The sequence below is a fragment of the Melanerpes formicivorus genome, unplaced genomic scaffold, assembly GCF_026170545.1.
Source record: "Melanerpes formicivorus ecotype bairdi unplaced genomic scaffold, bMelFor1.0.p_v2 SCAF_5, whole genome shotgun sequence".
In the NCBI taxonomy this organism is placed as follows: Eukaryota; Metazoa; Chordata; class Aves; order Piciformes; family Picidae; genus Melanerpes; species Melanerpes formicivorus.
In genome coordinates, this window is record NW_027142357.1 from 36,191,251 (window position 1) to 36,211,290 (window position 20,040).

The 20,040-nt window shown below is 41.2% G+C and overlaps 1 protein-coding gene across 1 annotated transcript in view; it reads left to right on the forward strand.

Annotated features, from left to right (window-relative positions):
* The window catches only part of THSD7B (thrombospondin type 1 domain containing 7B), a 304,792-nt gene that overhangs the window by 54,694 nt on the left and 230,058 nt on the right, over positions 1 to 20,040 (forward strand). The window contains exons 3-4 of the mRNA XM_068139154.1: positions 7,733 to 8,528; positions 17,770 to 18,021. Of these exons, the coding sequence (XP_067995255.1) occupies positions 7,733 to 8,528; positions 17,770 to 18,021 (1,048 nt within the window). The remainder of the gene's footprint in view (positions 1 to 7,732; positions 8,529 to 17,769; positions 18,022 to 20,040) is intronic.

A 20,040-nucleotide genomic window follows, 5' to 3' on the forward strand; every position in this document is an offset into this window, starting at 1 on the left:
TCATAGATGCTTGGAATTTTAAAAAGGTCAGGGTTTGATTATAACTATCTATGATCCAATGCTGAGATGTTTTTAATCTCATATGCAGTAAAGTACTCACAGTTGCAATCTACCAATAATGTCTACTTATACTCTTTGGTTTTATTATATACATAAATTTATATACATTGCGGCCTCATCTAATATCAGCTACTTCAAAATGTGTCAGATGAGTATTACAGAAATGTTTTAGAATGTGTGGGTTGGAGATTTTTTGGGGGGTTTATTTTTTATTTATTTTTTAACTGAGAGTTGAAAGAAAAGAATATTTTTTCTGGGCTGTCTCCAGGGTGTGGGCACATGATTGAGTAGCTCAGCTAATGCAGTTTACATTAGTGCATAATATTGAGAAGTCCTGCCTTCAAGTGCCAAGGGATTAGTAAATCAGTGAATTTTCATAAACAGCAGTGTTCATTACATTTTGCTGCAGAATGTCTTTCTTGCTGGAGTGTGTCTGGAGTGTTACCATTTGTGGATAATAAGGGAAAAACCTGAAATGTAAAATTGGAACTAACTGCTGCATGGCTATAAGTCACTAAACTTCACTTTTATTCAGATCCAAAATAAGATGAATAACTAAGCTGCTGAATCACTCATTTGTGTAGGTCATGAAAGTTTAAAACAGAGCTACAGGTATTTAAAATTAATCCCAAGAAGCAGAGGAATTTTATATGCCTTGTGTGGCCCATGGCAAGTAGCACAGTAGCCTTTTACTTTGTATGGTCCCTTTCGTACAAATGATAGTAGAAAGTGTTTTATTGAATTGCTTGTACTAGTAGATAGCAAAATAGTTGAGACTGTTAATAGAATAGAATAAACCAGATTGGAAGAGACCTTCAAGATCATCGTGTCCAGCCTGTCATCCAACACCACCTAATCAACTAAACCATGCAACCAAGCACCCTGTCAAGTATCCTCCTGAACACCTCCAATGATGGTGACTCCACCACCTCCTCGGGCCGCCCATTCCGATGGGCAATCACTCTCTCTGTGTAGAACTTCCTCCTAACCTCCAGCCTAAACCTCCCCTGGCGCAGCCTGAGACCGTGTCCTCACAAGGAAGGAAAGCTGTATTTTGGCTGAGATGTGGCAGTAGCTGCAGGACAGGTGTACAGGAGTGCTCTTCCAGAAAGCAGGGGAGTGGGCAGTTATGCTAACTACAGCTATATTAATATTATTTTGTAATATAGAACACCTAAGCTTACTAGACCTGGTATCCTAGACTCTGTGTGGAGCTGCTCCCAAGGATTTTAGTCTGTTTAGTCTGCAAGAAAAGATGTGACTGGACTGAGTACACTGATATGGCGTGAGTATGAAATGCAGATGATGCTACTGTCATCAACACAGTAAGGTCTTTGAGTCATTAGATAAATTTTACTTGGCATAATGCTGAATGTTTTTGCACTGTTCCAAAAAACCCCACCACAGTCGTGTGAAAATGTGGGGTTTTCAACAGTTTGGTTCATAATAAATAAAGATGTCCAAGTCTCATGAAAAATTCATAATCCTCATAAAAGTACATTAAAAATTACATAAATCTCATAAAAACTTCTCATAAAATAACCAATTCAGGGGAAACTAAGCCACTGGAACTTATTTTTTGCAGCTGTTAATGACAGTTAAGATTAATTGGTCGTAATGCTGTAAGGAATAAAGCTCACATCTTGTCTGAGTCACTTATCTGATCTCAGAAACTGCAGCAGGAGTTGAAGCTTTACATTTCGTATAAACACACCCTGGTGAAAGGATGCTAGAATGACATCCAAAGTGGCTGCATGACATTTCAAGCAGAAGTATTCAATTACAGCGGACACCGCAGTAATCTTCTGCTTATGATCATGACTGGTGGAGTTACTCCTCACCCAGGCATTAATAAAGTCATATGTCATGTTTAGGAATATTTGTCTAAGAATTAGGAGATTCTGTTTGTAAATAAATTGTCATGGTCTAGAACAGTTGCTCCTAAATTTGAGGCTGAGGGACAAAGTTAGAAAGTATTAACAACAGGACTGTTCCATAGATGGTGCATTATTTTTTCAGTCTTCCATCATTGTTTTATGTATCAGTTGTGACTTGAAGCACATCTGTTACCTGTTTGATGTAAATTACTAACACAATACTCTACTGAACTGATTGCTGATCTTGTCCTGAGTTTGCAAATGAGTGCACAGTTACAGGGACACAATAATTGTAGAAGATGCTTATTGTTGAGTGAATTCTCTGATGGCAAAATGATTGCAATTAAACTAAATGTCACATTAAGCCTTGCTACAATAATTATTGTAGCAGTTCTGATTAAGATAAAACATACTTATTAAGCATCTCTTATTGGGATCCCTATTTTAGGTTTGATGTTCAGTAGTGTTTCCTTTTGTCTGTAATATGTAATTATTGTCTGCTAGTCATATGCTTGTGTGACCTGTGTGTCAAAGAGCAGCTGTCGCTGTATGCTTTCAGACATAATTATTACATAGTTGTAGGTAGGTTTTGCTGTCAGGAAAAGCAAAGCAGCACACACTAGATCAACTAAACTACAAGTGCTGTGTTATTGCATGCTTTTAACAAGATAAGAGAAGCAGTTTGGGATGATAACATGGTACTCTTTCTGGATGATAAAAGATGGCAAACTGAACAAGATGTAGTTTTTCTTTATTAGGTTGTCTTGATTTATTAGTCCCTTTCATGTCATTATTTCTTGTAGTGCTATGGTTGTCTTGTAAGAGACAGTGGGACAAAGAGATCCCCGTCTCTTTAAATTTTTATATGAATCATGCAAGTTTTGCTTGACTTTGCATTTCTGGAAATAGTGATTTGATTTAATTTCTCTTTGATCTGATTGACTAATGGATTTGTTGTGCTCTTGCATATTCCTTGGCTCTTTGCAGATCTTGGTATTTTTCAGTGAAACCCTTTTTTGGTATTCTAGTGGACAGAGCCTGACTTTCAGTTACGTGCTCCTTCATAGAGTAATCCAGGTCAGAAAGGACCATCAGAGGTCACCTGGTTGCACCTCATACTCAGAGCTTGTACAACATTGAATTCACAACAGGTTGCTCAGGGCTTTATCAGCCAGATCTTGAAAATGTCCAAGGACAAGATTCTGCTGTCTCTTGGGGCAGCCTGTTCTAAGGGTTATCCTCATATTGATGAGAATTTTCCTTTCACCCAGCTGAGAGCTCTCCTGTTTCAACAGTCTATCCTTCTGCCACCTGTGTCCTGCTGTGATGAGATCAAACATTCATCCAGCATCTCATTAAGTTACAATGCTTAGGAGACGGATGGTATCTATCCTTTATGTTCCTCTTTTTGTACTTTATATAGAGATCACTGTGAAATGCCTTACAAATTGTTTAGTTTTCTGCTTCAATTTCCAAGGGCCTCCCATTTTAGATTGGGGGTTATGAAGTATCTTTCTGAAGTTCAGACTTTCGGTGCCTAAATTCCAGTGGGTTTATAATGTTGTAGCTATTATTATTCACACTGTGCTTAGATGTTTCTGTTAATTGACTCAGATTTACTTCAAGGAGTATAAATTTATCATGATTCTGCTAAAAATAATTAAATTCTAATTACAAAGCAAACTATTGACTAGGAAGTATTTACATCCTCAGCCCTCAGCTGAGCTACTGAACAGGATATTTAACTAAGCAAGGAAGCATCATGGATAAGTTTGCTGCAGCATCCTGTAGAGATCATCAGGAAATGGGGAAAAAAAAAGTGAAAATCTGCAGTAATGAGATTTGCATCTGATTTTTAAACATTATTTTCAGTTTTCTTTTTTTTTGGGGTATGCCAAGAGCAGGCTGCATTTTTAGTGTGTTTGCCAGAGAGTAATTACAAATTGTGATGTGTCTAACAATAGTGTAATTACTTATGAGGCTTTGCTACCTTTTTTTGGTTATTTGCTTTTTGTAATTTTTCATTCTGAATTCACATCTGACATTAAATAATGGCCACTTATTATTCTGCCTTCTGTCTCTCTCTCTCCTGTTAATGGAAGAGACGGTAAATCTGCAGCTATCGCATTGAGTAGTTGATGAGCAACACCCAGAAATGTATGAAAAGAACTAATGAGATGAGTTCTGTTCAGTAGTGAAGGAGTGGTGGTAGGTTTGGTGAGTGTAATCTGTCCAGTCCTCTGCTGCAACTGCTTTGTATTAATCCGTAGGGAGCTTTAATGCTATTTTTCATGCTATTTGCTCTCCTAAGAAATTAGTAAATCCTTAATTGCTATAATGTGTTTTGAGGTCAGTAAAATATTGCTGTGCTCTGAGCTGAAGTGAAACAACATTACTGTTGAATTCTTGCTTTAAAAACCAGCTGCTGAAAACCAAACTTTTCCTCCACTAAAATTTCTACTAAAGTTTCTACATGTCAAAAAATTCATAGTTTCATAGTTTCATTCAGGGTTGGAAGGGATCACAAGGATCATCTAGTTCCAACCCCCCTGCCATGGGCAGGGACACCCCACACTAGATCAGGCTGGACAGAGCCTCATCCACCCTGCTCTTAAACACCCCCAGGGACGGGGCCTCGACCACCTCCCTGGACAACCCATTCCAGGGTTTCACCACTCTCATGGTGAAGAACCTTCTCCTCACATCTAGCCTGAATCTCCCCACCTCCAGCTTCATTCCATTCCCCCTAGTCCTATCACTACCTGAGATCCGAGAAGTCCTTCCCCAGCCTTCCTGTAGGCCCCCTTCAGATACTGGAAGGCCACAATGAGGTCACCTCGGAGCCTTCTCTTCTGCAGACTGAACAGCCCCAACTCCTTCAGTCTGTCCTCATAGGAGAGGTGCTCCAGCCCTCTGATCATCCTTGTGGCCCTTCTCTGGACACGTTCCAGCACCTCCACACCCCTCTTGTAATAGGGGCTCCAGAACTGGACACAGTACTCCAGGTGGGGTCTCACCAGGGCTGAGCAGAGGGGGAGGGCTGAACTGCTTCACAGAAATAGATGCTGGAATAGCCTCATGATTCAGCTTCATTGTGATGCTTTGTCTTTATGCTGCTTGCTTTTCTCCTTTAATAAAAAAAGCCACCTAGTGCTTGACGTTTGAATTTTGACTTATTTTTACTAAGATGACTTTGTCTGCTGTCTAACTTTGAAATTTTTTGGCATTTACATAGGAATAGCCTTTTAAATCAAGGTGAAGTATCAAGGATGAGCATTTAAATTGTCGATGAGCCTCTGAACTTCAAAAGCATGTTTTAAAGATTTGAGGGTTTTTGAATATTCAGATTGTAAGCACACTGGATCCTGTTGAAAGACTGTTTGTCATGTAGTACAGCTTGTAGAGCATGGTTTAGTTTGAGGCTGCTTTTTTCCCATTCAAGGTATGTGTCATGACTGAGTCCTTACCTTGCACTGATATCTTTTGGTGTGAAATAGAGGCATAAAAGAGACAAAGATTTTTCACATAGCCTGAAGGATTCAACAAAATCCAACCTTCCACCCTTTTTTTCTCTTTTTATGTATATTTTTTTTTTCCTTGCCTCTTACCTCTTCCCTAGAGGAGATGGTCTCAGACCAAGAGTAACATTTTGTTCCTGACCTGGAGAATGTGGGACGAGGTGCACCCACTGAAGGGACATGGCAAGAGTGTGAAATGTGTTGTAGGGGAACCATGGAGCTGAGATTGTTTAGCCTGGAGAAGAGGAGGATCAGGGGTGACCTCATTGCTCTCTACAACTACCTGAAAGGTGGTTGTAGCCAGGAAGGGGTTGGTCTTTTCTTTCTAGCAACCAGAACCAGAACAAGGGGACACAATCTCAAGCTGCGCCAGGGGAAGTTTAGGCTTGAGGTGAGGAGAAAGTTCTTCGGAGAGAGTCATTCATCATTGGAATGTGCTGCCCAGGGAGGTGGTGGAGTCACCGTCCCTGGAGGTGTTCAAGAGGGGATTGGACGTGGCACTTCGTGCCATGGTCTAGTCATGAAGTCTGTGGTGACAAGTTGGACTCAATGATCTTTGAGGTCTCTTCCAACCTTGGTGATACTGTGATAGAATTGTCAGGGTTGGATGAGACCTCAAGGATTGTCTAGTTCCAACCCCCCTGCCCTGGGCAGGGACACTTTCCACTAGATCAGGTTGCCCAGAGCCATCAATATCCTAATCCTATTTTCTTTTCCTTCTTTATTAACAGTAAAAAGACCCCAAAACAACAACAACAACAAACAACCCAGGATTTTTATTTATTTGTCTTTAATTACACATTGTCAAACCCCTGCCTCTACAGGATTAACACCTATGTTCATGAGGAATGAACAATGGGTTTACCAACCAAACCACCGTTAGCTGGATGATAAATACCTGGTATTAAAACTGCAGCCATTGTGGGGCTGGTTTTGGTTTTTATGTGTGTGCTTGGTTTTGGAGTGTAAGCGTGTAACTGGTTCTGCTAGTTTTAAAATCAATGTTAAAAATCTTGACTGGAATAGCATTTCTTAATATAAATCGACTTATTTATTGTAACTTCATTTTCTGCCTTGGAAAAATCTAAAATAGGGGGTAGTTGCAGTGTGTTTTCAATGCAATATTCTTGCTGACTGTAATGTCTCTGTTATGAGATATTGGAAAGTTTTTAAACATAGCAACGAGATGAGATGCTCTCAAGACATGATCATCAAAATCCCTTTAATATATCAAGATTCAGCCCCAGTGCTTTTCTCTGCCTTTCCCTTTCAATTTGCAAGTAATTTGGTGCTTTATAATCCTCAGATTTTTATTTTCTTTATTTATTATTATTTTTGGCTTGGTGGATTTTTCTTGAATAATATTGTTACAGAAAAAAATTCTTTCTATTTAGCCTTGTCTGCATGCAGATCCTCAAACAAGATTTGTATGATTACATATGTGTATGTTCCTACACTCCAGAATGAAATATTACATCACTGGTCTGATTTTTATCTAACTTCTCTTCCTGAATGACTAGCTTTACCGCCTCTTACAGTGCCACACGCTGCAGATGGAAATGACTTGCTGGAAATACATCCCAGGGTCATTCAGAAGTCTCTGTATGTGAGGTGCCTGCTCTTCTGTTGGGGTACTGCTCTCAAAGCAGCACCCTGCAGGACCTATCCTATAGCACATACATGGCCACAACAAATCAGTTCCTTCATTTCAAACTCCTATGAAGAGTAGGCTTCTATTTTCATAGCATTTATCCTCACCACGGATGATGATTCTGCTTCCCAGTGCAGTTTATTCCATTCCATTCCATTCCATTCCATTCCATTCCATTCCATTCCATTCCATTCCATTCCATTCCATTCCATTCCATTCCATTCCATTCCATTCCATTCCATTCCATTCCACTAACTGCTCTGTTACAACTGTTTTCCTCTTACCTAACTTGACTTTCTTTTCCTATTAGATTATTGTTCCTTTATGATAATTTTTATATTCATTTGTACAAGGGAAATTAAATGTTCATATTTCCTCAGACTTTGGGATGCTTTTGACTGCTGGCCTGCCTTTCCTTTGAGTTGTTGTGGAACTCTTTTTTTCCCCCTGCAAGGTTCTCCAAGTGGTCTAGTGCTGGGAGAACACTGGGAGGAGAAATGACTTGCAGCCTTTAGGAAGCTTTTAACCAGTTTTAGGGACCTGCTGGGTTGGATGCTGCTGGGCAATCAGGGAAGGTTGATGGCAGGAGTATTACACGGCATTTCTCACCTGCCCTTCTTTTGCAGGTCACTGGGGACGGTGCATAGGTGACTGCGGTTCAGGAGGTGTTCGGAGTCGGGCCGTGTGGTGCACCCACGTGGAGGGCTGGACAACCTTCCACGCCAACTGCAACCAGAAGGACAAGCCTGAAAACCAGAGGAGGTGCTTTAAAGTCTGTGACTGGCACCTGGAGCTGTTTGAGTGGGAGGTTTCAGGATGGGACAGGTGTGGGCTTGTCCCCTTTGCTGGCAGTGAGGTGGAAGCTGGGGCTTGTGTCACTGCCCAGCATGGGCTGCAGCGCCGGAGCATCCGCTGCCTCCAGAAGCTGAACAGAACCGTTGTTGCCAATGAAATTTGTGAGTACTTCACACCGCAGCCGCCTGCTGAGCAAGCCTGCCTGGTGCCCTGCCCGCGGGACTGCGTCGTGTCCGAGTTCTCTGGCTGGTCCAAGTGTGGCACAGGCTGTGCCAAGAGCTTGCAGCACCGGACCAGAGTGGTTATTGCTCCTCCTCTCTATGGGGGTGCCCCGTGCCCAAATTTGACTGAATCCAGAGCCTGCAGCACTCCTGCCTGTCCTCTTGGGGAGGAGAAGCACACTTACAGCCTCCGAGTGGGGTCCTGGGGTGAATGCCAGCTGCCCCATCCTAAAGACGTCGAACTGGAGGGGAGGACTATGCTGGATTTAGGTTCAGACTCTGGAGAGCGAATCACATCTGGAATTCAAGGCTATAAAGCCCACCACCGTCCCAGGGAGGTGGAGATTGGTTACCAAACCAGGCAGGTCAGATGTGTAAGGAGCGATGGAAAAAATGCAGCGCTGAGGTAAGGGTACTCCAGCTTTTGTTTCATCCTCTGTGGGTTTGTTTGATGGAGCACTTGCTCTGCATGGCAGCACCACAAGAAACATACTCCTGCTCTTGAGTTTTAAAGGAAATTTTTGTTTTCTTTATGGTCTTTTTTTTTCTTTTTTAAATTCAATTCCTTTCTTACAAAGCTAGCATATGCTGAGTAGTTTGTATTCTTCCAGGACTTGTGACTGTTTAATACCTTTTATGTTTTTAATAATTCTCTTCTCTTTTTTCTTGTTCTTTTGAGGAAACATCGAGGAAATGGAATTATATATCATGTTGTACTGTTGCTGGGCCCCGGCTGTGGGAGAGGGAGGTTTCTTTCTCAGCCGTGTACTGCATATATTAGGCAGAAGAGGCTAAAGTAGCAAACTCCTTCATTCTTACAAATCAACACTGGACAAAATAATTCTGAAAAGTTTGGCCTTGAATATTTACTGGGAGGTGTTTCTTGGAAATCATTGAGCAGACCTGTGATTATCCTGCGTTCTGAGGAGCCTTCCCATCTGGGTGTAACTCTTGAATGCTGACACTAGATACATGACTTCTTTTCTTTCTTGTCCTTGTATTTTATCTACCAATTTACCACAGTCTATGTAGGTTTCTTTGTTGTAATTCAAATTTAAAAGTGAAATGTGCAGCAAATAATGGAAAGATTTGTTCTCTCCATTTGTTGCACTTAAATTTAAGCTATTTAAGCTCTGCCAATTGACATCAGGTTGGATTTGGTCACGTACCAGGAGCTACAGATGACTGAGAAATTGATGGAGTTCTGAGAAAGTCAAGATTTCTGGAGAACAACTCATGTTCTGTTTTTCAAGGATATGAGAAGTTCCTGAAAAATCCTGCTCCTTATTCCTGCAGAAATCAATCTGTTTCTCTGTAATCTGTAGCTCCTAGCACTTGCACACACTCAGATTGCATAGAGAAGGGGTTATTCGACGTCTGATTCTCTACTCCGTTAAATGTCTGCAGTGGTTTTGCACACATACTGAGGTGAAAATATATATTCTAGCCTTTTCCTTACCCCCTCCTATTGCATCTGTAGCACAGTATAGATTTTTATATTTTTTTAATTGGTTGGAAAAAAAGTCAAGCTTTGTGAGCTGTTCAAGCAGTTTCTAACATCTTGACTTTATTACACATCTCTAAATATATGCTGATTCTAAATATACAGATTTTATGCTCATGTAGCTGCTTGACTTTAATGGAGTCACTTGTGATTTATGTTGCTGTGCGACCAGCAGTAGGTTTATGTCTGCTAACACTTCTTAGCCATTCTTCTGCCTCTTGTGTCTTACTCGTTATCAGAGATGCTGGGGGGGAGATCCTAACTGTTAAAATTTCCCTCTCTGTGCCCTCAGATGCTCACTGTTATGTTCCCTGTAAGAAAGGGGGCGGGGGGGGGGGGGGGGGGGGAAGACACTGTTTCTATAAATGTTTTATCTTTGTTGTGCTACTGTGTGGGTTATACATTGAATTTCTGGATGACAGTGCAGAGGGTACTAGGAGCTTTAGTTTTAGTGACTCTGTCTCTGATCGAGCTGTCTTCTTTCTTGCTCCTTTATGGTTTTTTTTTTAGCTGATCTAGCCCACTTTTGGGGAGTGTACAGCTCCATTAGCCGCCTCCCAGCAGACTTTTTTCTGCTGAGGCGGTGTCTCAGATTTGCTGCAGAGAGCTGATCCTGACCTAGCCCTTACTCTTACTCCAAATGCAAGGGGAAAGCTCATTGATTGACTAGAGGATAAAAGGTCACGTCCTGTTACAGTGTGCAGATAGTTGCACACTTTTCCTTTCTGCTTTTGGACCTGAAGTTCAAACTTAAAATCCAGGCTAAAATCCAGTCTACATTTGATTCCAGGGATGGAGTGTCACTGACACCAAACACCCCTGACAGCTACTCCCTTTAAGCATCCCTGGGTAATGTCTTCCTCCTTCTATTGTGCAGCACATTTGCTGCCATTCTTCTCAAGAATGGACCTGATCATACAAATGTAGCTTTACAGGAGGAATGCTGCTTTGACTAGTGATAAAAAAGAGTAAATGGATTTGCATAACCCTGAGCAGGGTTTGGCAGGTAGCCAAGCATCTGCTGTAAAATGGGAAAGCAGCCCTTTAGTTGTGCTTTTTCATTTTCCTGGCTGAGGTTTCCTATTTCCACTAACACCATCAAGTAAGTACCAATGAGATACACAAATTAAATTTCTGGAAAACCAAGGCAAGGGGGAAGAATATCGTGAGATGTGCTTCACTGATAGGCTCCAAGCTGCAGGTCTGCCAGGGCTTTGCCACAACTCTGCCTCCAGCTGCTGCCTGGTTCTTGCAGGAATGTGGACCAGATAATAGGAGTGGTCAGGTAGTCACCCCAACTAGTTGAAGACCATGTCAGGAGAGGGACTGTGTGCTTATCTGACCTCATAATTTATAATATAGTGGCAAAGATGCCGAATTAATTAGCAACTGTGTTGAATTTATTGTGTGTATAACCTCAGGGCTGTGGAGTCGCCAGCACTGTCGAACAGCAGCAGCTGCTGTTTTTACTGTTTGGAGAGGGTATCAGGTAGGTTCCTTGGCATGCAAGAACAGGTTTCTACCCAAAAAAATGGAATTTTAGTGGGCTTGGGTGCAGGCTGGTTTTTAAAGACTAAAAAGTTGAATTCATTCCCTTCTTACAGATGCCAGATTAATGCAGGGCATTAATTTTGGCCTCTTCACTAACGAGTTTGCAGTTGATTGGAATGGCAGCTGAGGTGTCCTTTCTTAATGTGCCTTATACTGATTTTCAGTTTTTGACTGGTGCTTAAGTTATACTGTTGAACCCTGTAAAACCTTCAAGCCCTGTGGGTGGGTGGGGAAAAACCTTCAACCCCTTTCCCTCCCACCCACAGGTGGTTGAAAAATCCTTTGTGTTACAAGGAAAGTACTTTTTTTCCTCCCCCCCATTTCTTTAAGATAATTGGTTCTACAAAGATCTGTGTGTCTGTACCAGCTTTAGAGGTACAGGTAAAAATCCTAGCAATTTCAAAGGTAAAAACTGTGAGCAGGAATTACTTGGAGAGGAGCACAGGCATATGGAGCTTTGGATGTGCTGAAGGGAGGTTGTAGATAGGTGGGGGCTGGTCTCTTCTCCCAAGCAACCAGCACCAGAACAAGAGGACACAGTCTCAAGATGTGCCAGGGGAGGTTCATACTGGATGTTAGGAAGAAATTCTACACAGAGAGAGTGATTGCCCATTGGAATATGCTGCCTGGGGAGGTGGTGGAGTCACCATCATTGGAGGTGTTTAGGAGGAGACTTGATAGGGTGCTTGGTTGCATGGTTAGTTGATTAGGTGGTGTTGGATAATATGTTGGACACGATGATCTTGAAGGTCTCTTCCAACCTGTTTTATTCTATTCTATCAGGGAAAGAGAGCTGGAGAATGTTTTTGATTAAATGTTTTTTTCAGTGCAGAGGTTCTACATTAGTCAAAATCTAAGGAAAAGGGAGAAAGGAAGAGGAAAGGGAGGGACCAACTTCTTGGAAAACTCTTGAAGACAATCCAATCAAATGGCAGAGTGTCAGTGGACCTTGAGATGGGTTTGGTTCTGCTCAGAAACAATTCTGGTGTAGGAAGTATGTACATGAAAAGAAAAAGAATAGCATCAAAATAAAATGATTTTATGGATCTAATTTGTTGCTTTTAAAGATTCTCTTTATTTTAAAAAGCTTGTTTGTTTTTTTCATGCTGTTTTAGATAGAATTCAGGTTTGATTCTGTATCAGAAATGTTTTAGTTGTGCACTATATCTCACAAGCAATTACAAATTCAATCATTTCCCTGCATTGGAAAAAAAAGAAGTATCTGAGAAAGTTGCAAGAAATAAATGGGCCTGGACTCCTGTTTGGTTTTCTGTCTTGTGACAGTTGTGAAAAGCTAGTGAACACTGAGACAGAGGCATTTATGTTCCTTTTAAAAAAATAAAGAAATAACTTGTAATTTGGTGAGGTGAGTGCCCATAGCTAGACACTGAAAACCTAGATAAATATAACCTGATTTTCCAGCCTAATGTGAGAGCTCACTAAACATACTGAGAAGTTAGTCAGGAGCAAACAGTTTTAGGCTTGTGGTGTGGTTTTTTTTCCTTTGTTGGATTAGGAGTCTTTCTAGGTACATATTAAACTCTTCATTCAACATGTAAGATGGCAACAATGTAATATAATAGAGTTGGATTTGAGTTTCTGTTTACTTTGCCTTTGTAAGTGAAAATTTAGGTCAAGCTCAGTCAAGGGATAACCCATCCAGTCAAGGCTGAGGTAGGGCAGCATTCACCTCTTTTGTTTGCCTCTGTAATTTGAATTTCCATTATCCATTTCCTAGTGGAGACTGCTTAACCACTGTGCTGTTGTTCATTTTGAGGAAAAAAATAATATTTGCAGTTTCTCATGTTGACATTCTCCTGTTCTCTGGGTGAATACAAAATTTTGCAGTCCAGAGGTGGAAACACTCTGCTATAATACACCGTTTGGTCATGATTCTGATCTGGGAGAGGAGATGTGTGTTCACATTCCTCCCAGCAGATGTAGGAATCAAGCCTTGCTTCTCAGGCTTGAAAACAAATCCCAGAGCTATTGGATAAGGAGGAGGTTTTATTTTCTAGTGCTCTCTTAGAAAGTTTTGTTTCTCATTTCCTTTGCTTTTATTAAAAGCACATGAAACAAAGGAATGGTGACTTGGGGTGGGGGGGGGAGGTGTTTGTTGTTGTTTGTTTTTTGTTTCAATAACATTTTAGAACTCATGTCAAAAAATAACTGGGCTTTTTTCTTCTGTTTTCAAATGATGCTGAAAGCCAGCTGCTTCTGTAAACCTAAGATTTCACTATCTGCTTAGGTAGCACAAATGTAAGTCAGCATTTAATACAGATAGGGGGTCTGGTGCATTAAATTTTGGAGACACTAAACCTTTGTCATCTTAGACACCAAAGCCCAATGTTTATTTGAATGATAGGTCTCTCACTTCTCTTTCTCTTTGGTCAGTTGAATGGCAGGCAAGTATTCCTTATCTTCCTTTCCACCCTGGTGCAGGAAGGGCTGGTATTTCTCTTGCTATGGAAGCCTCTGCTTCACAGATTGTGTATATATTTTCACCAGTATCCAAAACAGCACTTGAGTACCCTCAAATACATTGTGAATCCTTAAACTATGCCTGCTAACATTAGTTGCCAGTTTCCTAACAGGGAAAAAAAAAAAAGTGTTTGGATTCTATTAAGAACATGGCAAGATTGTGTCTCTTACTAGACTTCAATATTATTAGCCAAGTGCCAACAGCAGGTGGTGTTTATTCCAGCGGCTTCTGAGGTTGGGTCGTTTGTTACAGAATAGAAGACAGTGTTAGAAAAAGGGGAAAAAAACAAATTGTATTGTTATCAGTGTAGTTTAGCTCATGTCAGGATTTCTTTGCTCTGCAGTACATGGATTTGAGCCTGCATTCCCTGGTTGGGCTTGGCCGTTCGCTGGAGCCTTTCTGAGCTGCTGGGGAGAGCCTGGCAGCTGAAACAGTACCTTGTCCTAGTGCGGCTTCCTCTACCAACAGCATGGGCATGGCAATAGCTTCTTAACATGCCAGGTTATTTTGGAGATGATCCTTTCAGTTATAGAAGGTTCAACAATAACCACCTGTCTCATCCTCTGATGTAGGGAAATGCATTCCCCTTTCATTCTGAATACACTGATACAGTTGGGAAAGGAAACCAGAGGTAATTCCTGTTCTGTGTTCAACCTGATCTGATGATGAACTGCTCCAGGACAGTCTCTCTCCTTTTTCCTGCTGATAGACCTGTTTCCACTTACTGCCTTGTGGTGAATATAGCTGTGTGACTGTGCAAGTGTAAAAGAAGCATGAATTGGTTTCCTTTGGTTTTGTGGTACTTGTTATATCTGGTTTATTTCCCTTCAGTACACGAGAGTAAGAGGACTCTCTGCCACTTGAGTGAGTTAGGCTTCATGCTGCTGCTGTCTGCTAAGTAACGGATCCATTTTACACCACAGGCAATGTTAATGTAGGTTGTGAAACAACTCTTGTGGCTTTACAGTATCAATCCAAGCATGTAACACAGACAAAAGCATCAATCACATAAGTACCCTACTATATCACAGTTACCAGATTGGCTCCCAAGAGGAAGATTTAACCTCTACCATTAGTGTGTGGAAAGTTAGTTTAAAACCAGGTCTTATGCCCTATCTCCTGTCCCTAAGACCTCCTTCCTCTGCCTGGCAACTCAGATAGAGCCACAGCAGTGCAAATACACGTCTGGTCTGCAGCCTCAGCTCAGCAAGTGTCTTGCATCTCTGGGCTTTATCTGTATTAGATTGTCCTGAATAAATCTGTGACATGAAAGACCATGTCTGAATTTCATGCAAAAACGTGTTTTTACATTTGTCTTTGTGTTGCTCAGTGTCACAATTAATTTGACTTTGAGGCTCAGAGTGAGTAGGTAGAAGTTAATTAGATTTGCTTTGTGTTAGGCAGTTGTGTGTAATTCTCCCTCAAAAACATCTACTCGAGCGAAAGGGTGGAAATTGCCAGCTCCACATCTTGTTCACCTTAGGGTCAATGAAGTTATCTCTTTAACGTTTTATAGTCGGGTCGTTGGAAGGATTTTCAGGGAAAGAAGCAGCAATTCAGCCTTTGCATGTACTTCAAAGGCTCTTGTGAATAGCAAGAATGATTACTAGGCTGAGATGTCTTCTGCCACTGGATTGTTGGCATAGATTTGAATCCATTGGGAGAGGTATTGTAGGTATTGCCTTGACAAGAATTGGGACCAGCAATATTAATTTTAAAGAAGACTGCAGAGCAGATTTTTAAGGGCTTTGTTTTGTTTGATATTTCAGTAAAGATCAAACAAGACTTAAATCTCCTTTATACTGGTGCAAGCCCAAAAAATGGGCTTGGTTTTTCATACTGGTCTCTGAATGAGGAGTTTTGATCACTCTTTAAAATGTAGGGTTGGTTACCCTCCATACTTTGTTCTCAGATAAACTCATTTTTTTTCTAGTACCCTCAATTAGGACAGTGACTTGTATGTGCTACTATTGTATCTATTCAACATCAGGAATTCTTGTGAACCTGGTGGCACAGGTGACTCACCTAGTAACTGCTGAAACTTCTTAGAAGGGAAATAAAGTTATCGTTCATGTAACTCCACGTAGCTTAATGATCCAAACAGGACTCAAAATCCATGGTCCAGTAAGTGTAGATGTAATGATTATTACTTCTCAGTCCTTGGTTCAATACTATAGAAGTTTTGTACCGGAGACAGCTTTGCAATCAGTTGTATTTGACACGTAATAGAGGAATGAGACATCTCTTTGAGTTGTAAGCAAGATTAATTTCATTTTAAGGGGACTGTATCACAGACTGTTTCTACTTTATGAAGTAATGAAAATAAACCTTGCAGCACCCCTGAGATTCTGAGTGAAGAAATGAATAGAAATAGTTGTTAACCCTTGTTAAAAAAATTTTTAGGGTTTTTTTTTCTTTTTAGTTGGAAATACAAGTTTAAGTCAGCAAATGCTGTGTTTTGCTGGGAGTTGAGGGTCTAGTCACAGTTGATCAGTTATCAGTGGGAGTATTCCTACAGACCTTTGTGAAAGCAGGACCAATTTCTAGACTGGAGGAGAAGTGAATGTCCTTTATCTTCTCTGCTCCCCCTATGAAGCTGCCCTACAATCCTGAACTGATTGCCCCAGTCTATTTTCTTTATAGAAAGTGAGGTTAGTCAAACTGTGCTATAAATAATACCAAGTGAGGTAATGGCTGATTCCCTGGAAGCAGCTCCAGATTTCACACCTTTTAAATTTACCTGTATTTGCTCCTTACAGTTGGCAAAAGCCTGACTGTGAGCAACTGGATGCTGGAGAAGACAAATTTAGAGAGTTCACACTGATTTCATGTATGGTCATAATTTTGGAGGCCAGTTTGCATTGTCCATATAATACTAGTCAGAAGTCAGAAAAACTTGTTTCATTATCTCCTGTTGACTTCCTTTTTTTCTGGGTTTCTTCTCTTTTTTTTTTGCTCCATCTCATCCTTTGTGGTGCTCCAGTGATGTCTCTGCTCATCCATACCTCAGTCCTCTTTTGGTATATCCTTTCTGGCTCTGTTACCTCAGCTTTCAAAGGTTTTTGAGAGACAAGAAAGGTTTTTCTGCCATGTTGGGAGTGGTGACTTTTTGGCTGATTTCTGGATGGGGTAAGGTGAAGCAGCAGCTCTGTGGGCTCTTGCTGGATGGGAGAGACATCACCTGGCTGAGATAGAAAGAGTGGAATGAGGAAGGATGGTCGCCTTAGTCTGGAGATTTGTCTTCTCCCGGAAGTATTTACAGAATCAGAATCATAAAGGTTGGAAAAGACCTATAAGATCATCAAATCCAACTGTCAACCCAATTTGCCACATTTACCATAATTTTCTATATTGCAAAAAGGTTTATTTAACTTGAGAACTCTCAAAAACAACCTCAGTGCTTGTCAGCTCTTAAAATTTATTTGTCCAATGTACTGGACCTTGATGTGTTACAGGATGAGTGGGGATCATGTCAGCAGGAGTAATTGAGTCCCAGACACAGCCACAGTTGCAGCATTCCTGGGTCTCTGGTGGTTTGTCAGGTTTGAAATCCTTCTGACCTTGTTTGACAGCATTTGATAACAGCTTCACAGAACTAACACTTTTCTTATTAGTGTGTCACTAATTATTGTTTAAAAGAGGAGAGCTGCTCAGCAGTGCATGCTGGCACCTGGATGGATAGATGGATAGTGGATGACTCGTTCCGCCTGTGAGGTGATGGCAGTGGTTACCAGTGGCAGTATTTCTCTTGGGCTTGGGTTTTAATTTCTGTCCTGAATAAACTGTGAAATTCTAACTGCACAGGAGCAAATACAGCACCTTTTGCATCTGTTTTAACTTGAAATAAATGAAGTATGTTATTTGCAAACTACTCGGCATGCAAGATTGCACCCAGAGCTCCTTGGAAATGCCTTACGTGCACTGCATTACATCTCCTCTTACCTTCATTGTACCAGGGTTGATGCAGGTCATCTGGTTTGCCCCAAATGATCATGCAATTCTTCTAGTCTGAGGCCAGACTTAGGGTGAAATAATCCTGGGGGTTGGGTTGAAAAAAGGAATTTGTTAAGCAAGACCTTCTCAGCTGTTTTTACTGTGTTCTTGTTGCAGCCTCTGTGTGCAAGATTCTGTCCCTTTGACCTTCAAGTCTTGTGTCATTGCTAAAGACTGTGAAACCTCTGAGTGGTCTTCATGGAGCCCATGCTCACGGACCTGCAGCTGGGGAGAGCTGGCCCCAGGGTTCCGGAGTCGACGCCGTGCTGTGCGGAGTGTGGCTGTGGGCACAGGGAAGCAATGCCCAGAGCTGGAGGAGCGGGAAGCCTGCAACACAGGAGGGAAAGAGCTGCTGCAACCTTGCCCCAGGTATAGTGAGTCCTTTTAGACCCATTTTTGTAAGTAGGGAAGCCCCTGTTTGACTGTCTTGTGCGATTCAAAACTTCCAGGCTCAGCGCTTGTGCGTGAAGAGGTTGTGTGTCTTGCTTTGCCCCTGTGTCTAAAAGATCATTGATTGATCATTGTTAACCATGATTAGTCATGTCATCATCCATTGTTAGTAATATTCTTCTAATTGTTGCTATTATTGTTGTTGCTATTACAATAATTACATTTATATATAGCAATCAATTTTCATATTTTATAAATTGAGAGCAGAAATTCTGTGTTTCTTACCAGTTGCTGTTCTGGAGAATTTCCTCAGCTGCACAGAGACTGGGCAGGTCTCCACAGCTCTGCTTTTACTGGCTTTGAAATTGTAATTTTTACATAAGATTTAACGATTCCCCTTCATCTCCCTATAAAAAAATCCCTGTACTGCTTGAGGAAGATGGGAACTGATCAGAGCCAATTGCTTGGACATTACTCAGCTTCCCCCTGGGTACTTCCTGAACTGGGAAACTTCGCAGTCCCTGAGTACTTGCTTGGTCGTTCTGGAAGAAGTTGAGTATCTCGCCTTTCTGGTCTACAAATCCACGCTGTTGTGCTTGGCCAGGGTATCACAGGCAATTGCCAGTTTGCTTTGCAAAGAAAAGAAAACACTGCTTAATTTTTCATCTGATGTGCTCTGACATTGATTGTGAAAGGCTTTAAGATTGATAAAATTTGCTATGCATGCAGACAGATCTCCCTGTCTATGAATTCAGTGTGTTTAATAGGAGGTCTATTCGGTGCTCAAGTCATGAGTTTTTGGGGCTTTGCCGGATACTGCCAAAAACTTTGATAAAGCCTTTGCAAGGTTCATTTCTTAGGAAGGTGTAACCTGTAAATGTGTCTCTGTATCACTGGGTTCATTCAAAATCAAATGCTGATCATTTTAATGCACCCTGCTAGCAGAAACGAGGAGGAATAAAACCCCCAAAATTCTACTGCTTGATTACACCCTACAGAAAGGCTCTTAGAGAGCACATTGATTTCAAAGACAACAGATTAACGCATTGTCTTGCTGATTTTGTATAGGAGTTGAGGGGAAAGTGACACCTGATTGGGGCAGTTCATCAGGCAGTGAACAGACATAGATCTGTCCCTAGTTTCTCACTTCCTACTTTTTGACATTGCACTGTATTAAAGTGCAAATGATTGTAGGGGCTTAGTGCAGAGCAAGGAGAGCTCAGAAAGCGAGAACCTGCCTAACACTTATAATTTTCTGGCGGTGCCACTCTTGCTGTAGAATTAAGCATCTTGAGTTTTGATCTATTGCTACGATGCCCAGGTTTACATCAGCCTGTGAACTCTTAAAACTTCCCCATCGTGCCATACATGCACACCTTCAGCCCTCCAGGCAACGCCTCCAGTGAAGTATCCACATGAAACATGATAAACTGCGTAATGAGCTAGCCCAGAAAAATAGCATTAGACTCACAAGTTTATAGAGCTGCTTAGCTGAAAGTATTGCCAAAATTCCCTGAACCCCTGTTATTTAGTTAGTTGTTATTTCTAGGAATATGATATATGAAGATGCAGGTGGTAGGCCATGACCTTCTCACAGTGTGCAGTGTTGAGAATTTCGTGGTAACACCTGATTAGGAGACTTTGATTTGGCCATTTAGTACTGCAGAAACAAGCAGGAATGAAAAACTGTAATGTTGTAGTATATACTATGGGTCTACTGGGCATGAGGCTATGCAGGTCAGAATTTTGGGTTAATGAACAGAAGTTAAACATTTTCAAGTCTGTTATTTAAGTGTCAGCAGTTGTTAAGGGATGTTCTCAGTCCGTGTTACAGTTTACAGCCTGGTGAGTTTTGTGTTGGTCTTTGGGAATTGGTGATTGAGATGCTGGAAGTGCTTCAGATTGGAAAGCAGTACCTTTCAGCCATAGAGGGATGCAATGTTAGTCCCTATAAAATAATATAAGAAGTCTTTGATGCTCCTGTTCTCCTTATTTGAG